At 56.3% G+C, this 14067-nt stretch overlaps 1 protein-coding gene across 4 annotated transcripts in view; it reads right to left on the bottom strand.

Annotated features, from left to right (window-relative positions):
• Window positions 1-740: 740 nt before the first annotated feature.
• ILF3 (interleukin enhancer binding factor 3) overlaps window positions 741-14067 on the bottom strand; it is a 30801-nt gene continuing 17474 nt past the window's right edge. The window contains exons 8-20 of one of the 4 annotated variants that reach the window (XM_032311128.1): window positions 13756-13867; window positions 13238-13335; window positions 12558-12669; window positions 12339-12449; window positions 11833-12032; window positions 11289-11456; window positions 10713-10850; window positions 10453-10629; window positions 10206-10359; window positions 10005-10058; window positions 6274-6639; window positions 5260-5388; window positions 741-4638 (exon numbers count right to left, since the gene is read on the bottom strand). In XM_032311128.1, the coding sequence (XP_032167019.1) occupies window positions 4502-4638; window positions 5260-5388; window positions 6274-6639; window positions 10005-10058; window positions 10206-10359; window positions 10453-10629; window positions 10713-10850; window positions 11289-11456; window positions 11833-12032; window positions 12339-12449; window positions 12558-12669; window positions 13238-13335; window positions 13756-13867 (1956 nt within the window). In that variant the 3' untranslated portion in view covers window positions 741-4501. Of the gene's footprint in view, window positions 4639-5259; window positions 5389-6273; window positions 6640-8218; window positions 9560-10004; window positions 10059-10205; window positions 10360-10452; window positions 10630-10712; window positions 10851-11288; window positions 11457-11832; window positions 12033-12338; window positions 12450-12557; window positions 12670-13237; window positions 13336-13755; window positions 13868-14067 lie in introns of those variants that run through there. The other 3 variants (XM_032311138.1, XM_032311147.1, XM_032311154.1) reach the window with 3 other exon arrangements.

Genomic DNA, 14067 nt, shown 5'->3' with positions numbered 1-14067 from the left:
CAGAGTGCCAGCAAATAGGGGCCCTCTACTTCTTGTGGCCTGAGGCAATGCAGTGTTCCTCTCTCTGAGCCTGACTGCCCCATCTGGGGCATGCAGGTGTCACCCCTCTCAGATCTGGGAGCAGTTTCCTCAATTAGCCCACTGGCCTAAATCACCCTGAACCTCAGTTCAGATGCTCCATGACTCGAGTCTCTTTGGTGATCAGCTGGTCTGCCTTCTCACCTCTTCCCACACACCTATTCTCTGCCCAACAGCCAAAATGACTGTTCTGAGGCACGACTGAGCCTGGGTTCTCCAGAGCTCAGAATCTTTCCATGGTTCCCCACTGCCATCAGGATAAACGTTAGAACTCCAGTCCTCGGCTGTCAAGGCCCCTGTAGTGGTTGCCCCCACGGACACCAGCCACACTCCTCACCTTGCAAAGGGAATAGCCCACCCACCTGACTTCAGCTGTCTGAAGTCACTTCCCAACACACAGCTGAGCTTCCCCTTCCCCATGCACCCATAACCTGGGCTCACCCTCCCTAACACACCTTCTGGTTCCAATTTAACTGTCCTGTCTTTTTTGAAACACAGAAAGCCTTCCCTGACACTCCCTGCACAAGCTGGGCCAGGGCCCTCTTGGAACCTAGAAGCTCCATGAGCGCAGGACCCAGGTTCACACTTCCAGCACCCCGTACAGGACTAATGCATACACACCACCCAATAAATACATGTGGAGTGAATGAAACAATGAACATATGAAGTTTCCATTTATTCTGGGATGGGTTAGAATGAGCATCCAGGCCAAGAAGGCTCGCTGGTGTGTGGCCCATAATCGTGTCCAGAAGTCTCCGGATGGATTTGCAAAGGGCACAGACCGTGTGGGGCTCACACCTGCAGACTGAATCCTGAGGCTGAGCCCAGCTGCAAAAGGCCAGGCCGGGAGGACCAGGTCAGTCCTCCGGGGTGGGACAGGCCTTGCTGACTACTCAAGAATGGTCAGGGGTCAGAGGGACGTTTCCCTGCCGAAGTGGAAGCAACTGGGTGTCGACTTCCAGGTCAGACCGGACCCCAGCCCACAGGGACACCACCAGTACCCTAGTGATTCTGCTCGATGTAGAAAAGGTGGAAATCCTGAATCTGTGTCCCATTACTGCTGAGGGGCCCCTTTTGGTCCCTAGGTCTCAACCACCGCACACCTCCCCCACAGGATCAGTTGAAATTCCCTGCAAGGCCCTGCCCCTCTGATGTCATCTCAGCCCCGCCCCCAACATGTCCAGCTGTTCCCTCAGGCATGAGGCCTTTCTCCCTCCTGCCTCTAAAGGCTCCCAGACCCTCTGGGGTAGTGTCCAGTCCTGGGTCACTGACCCTCGTGGTCTATACACCAAGTTAAGTACCCTACCCGGATCAGCTTGCTGAGTAAGCCTGTGGACCAGTGGCTCTTCCCGCTGAGGATCCTGGCGATCTCTGCTCACGACTGAAAGATGCAGGACACCCTCCTCTGGTAGCACGCAGGCTGAAGCTTCTCTCTGTTGCCCGCCGTGTCCCTGGCCCAGGCGGCCCTGGAGAAGCACCTCAGTGAGAACCTCCTCCAGGATGGCTTCCTGTGTGTAGAGGGCCACAGGCCCAGAAAGGCCTCGGTCAGCTCTGAAGGAGTGCCACACTGGCACCCAGGCCTCGTCCATGCTCAGTGCTGGCCACACTTTCCCGAACCCAGCTTCCGGGGATAGCAGGTCTTGTGGGCTGTGAAAGTGTTGCTGGCCAGCTGCATCACAGTGCCATTAGCACCCACGAGGTCCCTGTGAGGGTGCCAGGGGGTATGTGCGCTCGTGAGCTGTCGCCTTGGGACAGGTCCCTGCTGTGCTGACCACATGATCCTGGCGGTGGCCGACAACCTCCCAGGGCTGTGCTGGCAACACCGGGTAAAGCCTTCACCCAATTCTTTACTGGGCTGGTGTCCCTCAAAAATGTACATCCACGTCCTAACTGCTGTTAACCGTGACCGTGAAGGATCTCGGGCTGTGCTCACCCTGGGTTAGGGTGGGGCTGAAATCCAGTGACCTGTGTCCTTATAAGAGAGGAGATCTGAGACACGGAGGCTCACAGGGAGGTCCTGTGAGGGGGGCGGAGCCTGGGGGAAGGCTGTCAGGAGCGCAGGAACACCCAAAGTCACAAGAAGCTGGCAGAAACACGGAAAGATCCTACTTCTCCCATACTGCTGTTCTTGGAAACGAATGTCGCTCATGTCAACACAACTTGGCCTGCCTTGGGGAGTGCTCAGGCCAGGCCCAGGGACAGGCCATCCATCCAAGACAAGCCACCCAAGGATCTGCCCTTTTTCACAATAGGAGCATTGCACCAAGTCACAGCTCCCTGAGGCCTCCACCTTCAGATGGCCTGGGAGTTTTTTCCATGGCCTTGAGATTCCTGCCCTTGTGAAGGGCCAGTGTTCAGAAACTTCAGGATGGCGGTGAGAGATGCGTGCGGAGAACACAGGCCCACAGTTTGAAGGCATTTGGGAGGTGGGGCGGCGGGGCCTTCCCTTCTGTGGGTTTCTGGGTGCTACAGGCACCAACCACAGTCCACATCTCATTTCAACACAAGGTCCTACTGATCACAAGGAGCTCTTTGTCCCAGCCCCCTGGAAGTGTCTAAGAGAGACAATGGGTCACAGATGTCACATCTCATCAAAGTTTGGGTGGGGACCACCTCTCAGGTCTGCCTCCTCTCCACTAGTGCACACACACACTCAAGGGATGCCAACTTGCGGCAGGCTGACCCGGATGCTCGCGCCGCGGACCACAACTTGGGCGGGCATCACACCATCCCCCCCTCTCCTCGAGCTGGACCACCCCGGGTCCTCCTCTGCTCCAGCGAAGGCAAAATTCTTCCCGTGTTTTCTTTTGTCTAGCGCAGAACACCTTTCTCCCACCTCTCCAAAGCAGAGCTTCATCCTTTGAAGGAACACTGGATTTTCTGACTCAGCTGAAGAGTTCTGAGGCACAAAAACTTTGATCTTCTTCCAAAGCTTATGGCTAACCAAGCACAAGAGGCCGAGGGACTCCTCAGGGTTCAGAATTCAAATGAGCCTGGTCTGAGAGATGGCAGAGAGACGGCAAGAGAAGGGTCCCTGCAGAAATGCAGCCCCAGGGCTCAGCCATAAGGCTCTGCCGAGAAAGAGCTGAAGCCCGGGCAAAGGCAGTCAGGGTCCCCTCCCCCTGGGACAGGGCTGAAGCTGGAAAGCACTGCTCTCACCGCAGGTTCCTCCACCTCCTCGTAGCTAGCTGACACTTCCGTATAGAACAGTCAGTAGCATCCTTGGTCTCTGCCCACTGGGTGACTATGTCCCCCATACAAGGCAAAACTGCCTGGGATTGAGAAGCATCGCTCCAGGGAAACCTGCTAGAACGGGGCTGGGCTTCGACAAAGAGCCCCAACCACTCAGGCGCACTCTGAGCCTCTGGGCGGGGGCGGCACCAGGGAGGAAGGTGCCGCTGTCCGAGACACAGAACCACGCCATCCTGATGTAGAAGGTTCTATGGCTGGGTTCCCCAGATCCTGGGGTGCTTTAGCTAAATTCAATTGGCCTTTTTCAGTCAGGTTACACATACCAAACCTAGGACATTTCATTCCATGGTGACTTGAAACTGCACTTAAAACAACACCAGAATTCACGGAGCAGAAAAACAAGCATGCGGAATTGTGTGATCAAATCCCCGAACACCAGCGTGGGCCGCTCATAAGCCACTCTGCACACCACCAGGAGCCCCCTGGGACACCAGGAATACGAAGTCCCACGTAACCGGCTCGCTGGCCCCAGCCAACCTTGGACTACAGGCATCTAGAGGCCTGGAGCTGGACCTTTTGGTGACAGGGGACTCCCCTGCTACCCCCGCCCTGCCTTCCCGTGCTGGGAACAGTGGAGGAACCTGCCCTTCACACTGCTGGTGGGTCAGACACCCAGGCCTACGACAGGCACAGAGTTTCTTTTTCTTTATTTGTCTACATTCAGCTTAATTCAGATGTACTGCCTGAATGATCCAGACATACAAAAAAAACCCCACTCTTTCCCACTGGTTTTTAAAATAAAATCTTCACTTATAAAACTGAAACACTAAAGCATTAAAATACAGAAAGCTCGTTTAACTCACTTCACAAAAGCATTAACAGATGATGTATCCCTTCTGTAGCTATTTAAAGACAAACTGAGTTAACACGAACACCAACCGTAAATAGACAGAGGGATACAGAACTGCAAGAACTCAAAACTCTACTCGGACAAAGTTGTGATGGCAACTAACAAACCATTGAAGACACGGAAGTCCCAAACACGGCTAAATATGGGTCACAGGACGGGCCACAGGGGTGACCAGCTGCACCTCACGACACGGCAACGTGGACAGGTTGGGGCGGAGGGGGCCTGGAGGGGCCAGCTGACATGTTAACTGTGATGCATAAAACTGAATCTTACAACGAGGGGTAAGTGCAGAAGGTACAAATCTTCACCCCTCGGGGGGCTTTATCTATACTGGTAGTTCATGCTGTGGTCTGCGTTTCTGCCGTAGCCGCCCTGTGAGGACTGGTAGGAGCTGGGAGGGCCGCTGTAATTCTGGCCGGACCCCGGGGAGTTGTAGTTTGATTGTGACGAGTAGCCTCCTGGGGAAGAGAGGGGTGAGTTAGAGGTGAGGGGCACGGGCCCTGCCCTGTGAGCAGAGCTCAGAACCACGGCCAGCACCCGAGCCGCGTTGTGTCCACATCGTGTCCATTGGTGAGACCACAGCAGGAAGCAATACGGGCACGGCCTCTCGCTCACTGCCTTTCCTGGGTCATCGGGGCTGGCAGTCACCAACACCCTGTGAGGCGGCCACCAGACCTGGTTCGTAAGCAAGCAGTGGGGATCTGTCCTGTACAGACTGCGGCAGCAGGAGCACTCTCTGGGGGCTGCCCAAGCCCAAGGCTGTGCCTGAGCCTCCCAAACCAGAGACCACACAACAGACTGTCCGGGCCTTAGTGTTGCCAGCATCCTTCCATACAGAACATTTTCCCTAAGACCAGAGCAGCATCTGGACATCTGGCTTCTAAAAAGCCAAGAAGGGGGAGGTATGCCTAAGCCTGTGTGCCCCCGTCTCCCTTCCTGTTCCCCCACACAGAAGCCAGATGGCAGGTGCCACCACAGCCCCGCCTATGCTACCCACCTGCCCACGCCAGGCGGTGCCCTTCATCACCGGACCTCCCCCCTCCGCCCCCGCACTGCACCACCTGCTGATCCAGGCCCACCTTGTTTGCCTTGGTATGAGGAGCCGCCCCCAGAACCGCCGCCGTAGCCCCCGTGTGACCCTGGGTTGTAGGACGACCCGCCTGAGCCGTAGCTGTTCCCGCCGCTCCGGCCTCCACTACCACTGTAGTCTGGGGGAGAGAAGATAGTGTGGTTAAGGGGCCTTGGCAAAGGCACAGCTGGGGGGTGGTCCAAGGTTCTCATACTACGGCCCTGGAAGTGGCAGGCCCCAGGTTAAAACCACAGGCCTTTACAAATCTCCCTGTCCCGTCTGCTTCAATCTGGCACACGCCAGTTGGACTGAGAACTGCCAAGGGCCAGCTGTAACCCTGCAAGGCCACTGTGCCCTGGGTCAGCCTGCTCACCAAGCCTGGAGGCCCAGGTGCATCCTGCCTTCCCACTTTCTCCTCCAACCCAAGCTTCCCAGCAAGTCAGGAACCACACAACAGCTCCCTTTCCTCCCACCCAGCTGTCACCAGGCACTCAGTGTCCCTTGGCCCCCCACAGAGAGCACGGCTTCTTTAAAGTCCCTGGCCTGCCTGCGGACCAGTATCCCAACACAGAAGACAAGCGCACACCTACGCCTTCCTAGCTTGGCCACCAGCTCAGCTGTGAACTGCGGGGGGCGTGCAGGAGGCGGAGGCCCAGGCAGAGCGGAAAAGTGACTCGGGCTCCTTGGGGGCTGGAGGCAATGCTGTCTCCAGAGCCCATCTCTAGAGGTCCCTTCACAGCAGCTGGCCAAGACTCGAACTCCACCCTCGTGCCCCAGCCTCAACCCACAGGCTTCCTTGGCACAGGGGTCTCTCCTAGTCCTGCTTTCAGAGAAAGCGACAGGAAGGGAACAGCGAGGATCTGGGCCAGGGGAACTCTGCCTCCAGGATTTTCCTAAAGCCCGCCCGGCTTCCTTCCAGTCCCTCAGCAAGAGGTCAGGGCAACGGCTGGGCTTCTGCCACTCCACGGGATGCGCCGCTGGCCTGGACCCCGGCCAGGCCTCGGGGCCCTGGAAGCCAACTCACTGAATTTGCTCTCGTAGCTGTAGTCTGATCCGCCCCCGCCCCCGGGGGAGCTGTAGGAGTTCGAGTAGGAGGAGTAGTTGCCTTGTCCATGGTTATAGCCCTTCTGCTTGCCCTGTGGGGGGCCATAGTTGCCGTACTGGCCCTGGCTGTAGGACTGCTGCTGGCCTTGGTGGGACTGGTAGCCTGAGCCGTAGGAGGGCTTCTGCTGGCCCCCATGGGGCTGCTTCTTCCCAGCGTGTTTCGGGGGCACTGGTGAGTTGTAGTTGTCGCCTTGGTAGTAGGAGCCGTAGCCAGAGGAGCCACCACCGCCCCCGCCGCCGCCACCACCGGCATTCCCTGAATGCCCTCCGTTGCTGTAGAACTGACCTAAACAGGAAGGCAGCGGGTCAGGCGGAGGGTGGGGGACACGGGTTTGGGGGGGAGACAGGGAGGGTGGCAGCTGTGGGTCCTGAAGGCTGACCCACAAGCCCGCGGCCCAGGCCGGGGCGGAGGGACAGAGGCAGGAGAGCGAGGAGCTGTGGCTCCAGTCCTTCGAGCAGCCCGGTCTGGATGGGTCCAGCCTTCAGCGCCACTCCCCCAGCAGCTGATGACAACAATGGATCCTTGCCAAGCAGCAGCAGGACAGCGCGCCCACAGCAGCTTTCGCAGCGGATGTCAACATTACAATGAGATGAGCTCTGAGCGCGAGATGACATTCAAGACTAGCCAACTGTTACCCAAATGTCCCCAACGGTGACAGGGAAAGCAAAGCCCCAGAGAAGCAGCTGGCCACCCCCACCATCCCCCCCTGCTGTGCTGGGAAGAGGCTCTGCAGTCACAGGCCTGCGGGAACCCCGAGAGATGGCTCTCTGACAAGGCCCCGGAAACGGGTGTCATTCCCGGACGAACAGCTGGTCTGACATGGCTCTTGGAGGAGTAAACGGAGAGTCAGTCAAGTGACCTGGGGCATCTCCCCGGTGTGACCTGAGCAAAGGTAGGACTTAAGGAGTGATTCTCATGGCGGGAAAGGAGGCTGGCTAAGAAGCTGGGGTCTGAACATCCGAGCCAGGCCTCCAGCTACAGCCACAGACAGCCCCCCCAGAGGGCCCCTCTGTTCCCAGCACAGCTGCCAGGGGCAGGCGGACCGAGCGTGAATTGACAAGCGTGCAGGGAGGCCGCCACATTCTCAGACCCTGAAACTGAGAATGTCACAGCAAGACCCTCCCTCTGGCCCTACGTGTCGGTCCCATCCCACGAGAACAGGTATGTCCGCACCCTGCCCCCACCAGACACTCAGGTGGACCGATGGGGGATGGGTCAGCTAAGCAGAGGTGGGAGGAAGGGGAGGCCGGGCCACGTGAGGGCTCTCAAGCCCAGCAAAGCAATCCCCAGCGCTCACACGTGGGCAGTGGGGCTCCTGGCTCCTGGAGCAGGTACGGGGCCTGTGGGCACACCTTTGCTGGTTGGTGCCGCCTCTTGTCTACAGACAGCCGGGAGCTACCCCGCTGTGCCCGGGGTGGGCGGCAGGGGGAGGGATCCTCCCACACAGCCCGAACTTCCTTCCCATGTTTAGCACCAAGGGTCCCCCTGCCTTCTGGGCAGCGTGAATTTGGGCGTCATCGATTGCCTCGCACCTGCGGGAGATGTGCACCCCACACTGCCAGGTCCTGGGCTGTTGAACAGTAATTTGGATAAAACTGATCTGTTACATCAGTTTATTCGCTTCAGGCGGCCTCCTCCACCCCTCCACCCGCCCCCATCAAAAAGCCAAAACACCAAGGAGAGAGACATAGTCCACAATGCGAGAGCGCACACATGCGAAGGCCTGGCAAGGGGGCTGGAGGACAGGAGGTCCGCCTCAGACCCCCTCTCAGAACCCCGCCACCTCAGCCGCCCCAAGGCCTGAACTGAGCACCTCAGCGCCCCTCCTCAAGCACAGGAATGAATGAAGACGCCGAGTACTGAGGACTTGTTACTTTAACATGTATTGATTAAAAAAAAATAAAGGGAAGGAGAAGTTTTCAACGTCATTTCAGGATAACTATTTCCTGGTATAAAAAGACATTATTCTCAAACAATAACTTTCTAAAAAAAAAAAATACATCATGCAAAGTTTTAAAAAGTTTCACTGAATGTTTCAAACCTCTGGGAACAAATTATATAGTAACTGTTTTGACCATTTTTTGCCTCAAGAAACGCAAAATCTTGCAAGTCAACGCAAAGACAGGCTTTGCCGCACAGGACTGCTGTTGACCAGAGCTCATCCGTGCTCTTTCCAGAAGGGCCTACCACTGGGAAAAGTTAGAAACCCCAGCCTGCACCCTAAGGTGAGAGGGCAGAAGATTCCAGGCCTTCTGGAATCTATCATAGCTGCACACCCAGCAGCACGGACCCTGTGAGGCCGGCTCCTCACTGGAGAATTGGGCTACATATTAAGTCTTTCTGCTTAATTATTTTGAAGCCCCACTATAACAAATAAATTCTAGAATCCCATGCATTTGCAGCTGTGATCAGGACTTGCAAAATTCCACGTTCTCTCTCCCTTAAAGCCTGTCTGTTTCCTGCACTAATAATGGAAGCACAGTTTTGATACCTTTGAGAGTTCACCTCTAACTAAACCAGCCACAAAATACCACACCCCCAAACAAGAACCCACCAGAGCATTTACAAAAGGCGGGAGAGGTTAACTTAGCACAATGTACAATTCCCAATGTTCCCAACGTTTTACAAGCTTATTTAAAAAAAGGAAGGAAAAAAAAAAAACAGTTGCTCTGGATTCAGATGTGATAAAATCGTTTTCATTACTGTCAAAGGCATCAACCAGATGTGGGAATTTGTTAAAAGGTTAAAAATTCATACAAAACCTGCTGTAAATTAAGACAAAGGTAGATTAAAATGCATCATTATCTGTCTCTTAAATAAAGTAATGCTTTCCATAAAAAGCAAAGGTGGGCTTTTGCCTTGATGCTGACCAACGCTGACTCTAGAATTCTGTGCAATTCTGCACAAAAATGCGTTCTCTGAAAATTGCTTTCCACTTATTGTGAACTTCAATATGACCAAGTTCAAAGGCAAATCACGATAAAAACTGCCATTGTCTTAAATTCTGCAGGCTAAGAGTTTCAGACAAGCTGCGGTGACAAGCCACGGTTGAGAAACCCAGTGAAGCACAGGGGCACAGCACGGACACTTTGGGTTTTGGAGTTCGAGAAAATTGGAGTAAAAAGTTGATTTTGTGTGCAATACTTTTAGATGCTCTAGGAAGACCCAAAATCATGATAGCCGTAGCAGTCTGTGAAAAAGTCACCTACAAAAGGGGGAGACAGAGCAGAGAAAAAAAATTAGAATTCTTTTGAAAAATGGCACAGAGCGCCACATTTGAAATTCATGTTTTAGATTTCTCTGCTCCTGTAACCCCCCAATGAAGGCTCCTTCTCAAGACAAGAGCTGTGCACTGTCAGGAAAAGCATCATCACAGGACTGGTGCTTCACATGGCTTAAAGCAGAGAAATTTAAAATTCTGACTCTTAAGGAAATTTCAAGGCACACAAATGCGTGTGTCAACATTTAAAGCACAAATTACACTTCTGCAGCACAGGGCTGGAGGACCATCTGCTCTAATTACTGAGAAAAGCTGTGGGCCACTCAACCTCAGGGAGGCTGCTGCTGGTGGGCCGCCCTCTCCTAACTCAGGCGTGGGAGCTGAGCTGTAGCTTCTCCCCAACCTCAGACAAAGAGAAACACACACTTACTGTAGCCTGCTGTCGCCGAGTTGCCTCCGTACCCGTAGCTGCCATACCCAGCGCCTGGAAAGGAACACACAGGGTCACGGGGGTGGCAGATGAGTCTGCCCTGCCCCTGCCTCTCCCACCGTCTCGGCCCAAACCCAGGGCCCCACGTGCTCCAGGGAGCCAGTGGGGTCCGCGGGGACGACACAAGGCCAGGCTCCTCACCAGCATTCATGTAGCCTCCATGGTTGGCGCCACCAAATCCTCTCCCTCGACCTCGACCTCGGATGTTCCCTCCTCTTCCCCGCCCTCGAAGGTTCGGGGGCGGGGGCACTTCGTTGTGCATGGGGCCTCCCATGCCAAACCCAGGGTTATGTGGCTGTGGGGAGAGAACAGAGACGGGCGGCGTTCACCTCGCACTCCGACCGCAGAACTCGGGCTAAGGCCAGAGACGACGAGGCCGACCGCTTACCTTAGCAGCAAATTTCGGTCCCCCCCTGACGGGCACAGGGGCTCTCTTCTTCTTGTTGGCCTCCAGGGCGAGAGGAGCATCTGGGAACAGCTTTTCTAGTGCAGCAAGAGCGGCATATGCTTTTGCCACCTTTTTGTTCGAGCCAGCACCCTGAAATTTCTGTCCATCCACCTCGACCTGGGAAGAACAGACGCGTGTCAGAATGGCCCCGTGCCTCCCCCCCGAAGCAGGAGTTAACTCCTGGGGAGCTGACTGCTCACCTCCATGACAAAGCGCTTGTCGTGGCTGCCCCCGGTCTCAGAGATGAGCTCGTACTTGAGGCCACGCCTCTTTTCGTTAAGTTCCATAACAGGGTTCTTGCCATGCTTGGTCAGGATCGGCCCCTGCTGTTTTACGTTCTCAGGGAAAGCAGAAAAGAAAACCAAAACACTCAGCTAAGGGCGTTCCGGCCCGTGGAGGAGGGCAGCTGCCCCTGACAGGACGAAGGCCCTCCGCTCTGCCTTCCCTGCTGTCACGCACTTCCCTCGCCTCTCGGCCTCCGGAAGTCAACGGAGGGCGTCCAGCAATGCCACCACCTCCACGGGCACCCTATCTCTGGGGAATGGCCTGACTTCGGCTGACGACCACCCCACTGCAGCCCCGGGGGCTGGGTCGGCATCAGCAGGGGCCCTTGTGGTGGCGGCTCAAAGGCTCACCCCCGGCTCCCTGTGTAGGCCCCTGGACTGGAAGCTACCGTTGCGGGCGAAGTAACGAGAACCAGCAACCACGCTGGCTCACAGGACACAGAGCTGCCCGCGGCATTCCGTCGGGCATGCCGGCCCCCACCACGTGCTCACCTCGGCGGTGGGATCGGAGGGGAAGGCAGTGCTGGGGGTCGAAGCAGCTTCCACCACAGGCGGAGGGGCCAGCACGGCCGGCTTTGCTTCCGTCTCTTCAGCGGAGTCCTCCCCCTTGCTAGAGTCTCTGCCTTCTGCGCCGGTAGGTAGGCCCATGTCCTGTAACACCTGTCAGAGGGACAACCACGAGACTCACCAGTTAGGGATAGGGACTCAAGCACCAGGGTCATCTACGCAGACCCCGCCCCCTCCCCGGATCCGGAACCAGCAATCGGAGGCTGTCCCCCACCCCCCAGATCCCTGACGCCCAGCTACATTCAGGGACTCTCTGCCTGTCAACCACAATGATGAAGCTATCCTTCCACTTGTGACTTGGAAAACATTTAAAAACTACTTATCTCCATGTTCACACGCCCTCCCTAAGCCCGGTGTTGTCCACACTGAGGGTTTCTATGGCCCAGGACTGCTCGACAGGAGCTCTAATGCACAAGCACTTTGCTGCACGGTGAACGAGCACGCAGTGCCTGACTCCACCCATGCTTACCTTAACGGCCACGTGCAGCTTGGCGGTCTTCTTGGATGGCCCAGAGGCCTCAAATGAATTGCCATCCACCTCCACAGACATGGTAAAGATGGGGGCGTGGACCGGGCCGGTCTGGGAAACCAGCTTATACTGCAGCCCCGGCTTCAGCTGGTTGAGTCTCATGAGTGCGTTCATAGCTTGGGGAGGCTCTGCCTTCTCCTCTGCAGAGACAGAACACCAGCAGGGTTCCAGACCATCAGTCGGCGTTCCCCGGGCTGGGGGGAGGAATCACCCCGAACCCGCTCCTGCGGCGCGGCACGGCAGGGCACAGCACGGCAGCCTGGAAGCCTGCCCCACGCTGCTCCCAGCACGTCCACCCCACCTGCGTGCCAGACCCACACTATAGTCCGTCAAAGACGGTTGCCCTATCCTGCCTGAGAAAACTAAGGCAAAAAGCAAGCATCTCACCACTTTGGGACTTAATTGAGCCTGAAGACACGCTACGGACTAGAAACAAACACCAGTACCTTTCTTCTGAATCTTCTTCTTCTTTTTACTGGGAGACTTCTCCTCCCCATCTTCTTCCATCGGGCGTTTCATGGGCGTAATGGCATAGGTGGTGCTGGGGGGGATTTGAACTGAAGGAAGAGATCACAACAGAGAAGGCTGAGACTCCCTCCCATGCTCCTGCCAGCAGATCACGCCAACGCCAGCAAGCTGGGGCCAGGCCCCCGGGGCGAGCTTACCTGTGTAGTCCACTGGGTTTTCATTCTTTGGTTTCTTGGGCATCTTAGAAGGCAGAGGGTCCATACCCAGAACTTTATGGAGCTGGCCAAACGCAGCAAGTCGCAGAGCATGCTGGAGAAGGGGAAGAGGACCTGACTCAGCCGCCCTGTGCTCCCCACCAAGGTGTGTGTGCTCGCTAATGCCTTCTGGAATGGGTGGGAGCTGAGGGGATTGCTAACGGTCTCCCCTACAACAGCAAGGGGTCCCCCAACAGCCAGAGGAGGGCCTGACTGCCAGGGGCCAACCTTGCTGTGGGGGAAGGCCTGCCTGTGACCACCCCCCTCAAGAGGAATACAGGAGACCCCAACCTGGGGACTGGTTGCCACACGGAGCCACGTGGTGGGCCTGCAAGGGAAGGACCCTGGAGCAGTGCACACAGTAAATACATCTCCCCGCTGAACTCGGTGTTCAAAAATAGCACTCGAGCAGGCTGAAGGAACAGGAGACAACCACGCGTGGCGCCAAGGGAAAGAAGCAGCCCAGATTGGGGCGCCCTGTATCAGGCACAATCCCTTCTCCTTCGGTCCCCAACCTGAGCCTACATGTCCAGTGGCTACCCTGAGAATACCCAGTAACGGAACTGGAAGCCAGTGATTACAGACTGGGTAAGGGCTCACGTTGGCAATGGCGATGACTATACCTGCGCACTCTGTGTGATATCTTCCCGTTGCTGTCTGTCTAGATGCCCAATAGCATCAGTGGCTTCTTTTTCACAAGGGTCATAAATGCCAGAACCATCTGAAGGCAGGAAACAAGGAAGATATGCAGAGGATTATCTTTTAGCATCTCGGAAGAGTTGTGCTGGCTGAGGGGACCAGGTGCGTTACCCCCCACGCCCCATCCACACCCAGCTCTGGAAAACACGCTGAGCTCGGTGACCCACTCGGCGTCCAGCCCGTGAGAGAAATAATTCACGTGTCTCAGAGCAAGGAGCTCGCGTGGGAGTGGGTCACCATCGCCCCGGATCCGCCCTGAGTCACAGCTGCGGAGCCGGCACAGGGCTGGATATGATGGTGCAAGAGGGGAGTCGCATGCTTCGGCCCTAGGGGGACACGGGGCTGCTGCTGCCCTAACCCGGTCAGGGGAACCACCAGGAAGTGGCCTCGGGGCCTCAATCCCTGTCCTTTCCCTGCAACCTGCAAAGCACAAGGCCCCAACCTGGCATCACGATCCCCGACGCCAGGCACTCCAGCACTCTCCGCAGGGCCTCGCCGGCACCCATTGGTCTGTTGGCTGTGCCGATGGATTTCTCACAGAGAAGCTCAAGGGGCTGAAAGGCAAGAGGGACAGTTAGCACCACTGTCCAGGAAGCGATCAGCCGACGCTGAGGAGTTGTCACTGGGTATGTTTTTTTGGGGGAAGGGGTGTCTAAGCCCTCCAATTTCACAAGTTGGGGGTGGTCAAAGCCCTCAAAGATCACAAGATAAGGATGAACCAAAGTCAGGACAACTAGAGCCCGGCTTGGTGACT

Source organism: Mustela erminea, chromosome 1, assembly GCF_009829155.1.
Source record: "Mustela erminea isolate mMusErm1 chromosome 1, mMusErm1.Pri, whole genome shotgun sequence".
NCBI lineage: Eukaryota > Metazoa > Chordata > Mammalia > Carnivora > Mustelidae > Mustela > Mustela erminea.
Note: the sequence above shows the minus strand (reverse complement) of the source record. Positions and strands in the feature narration are given on the sequence as shown.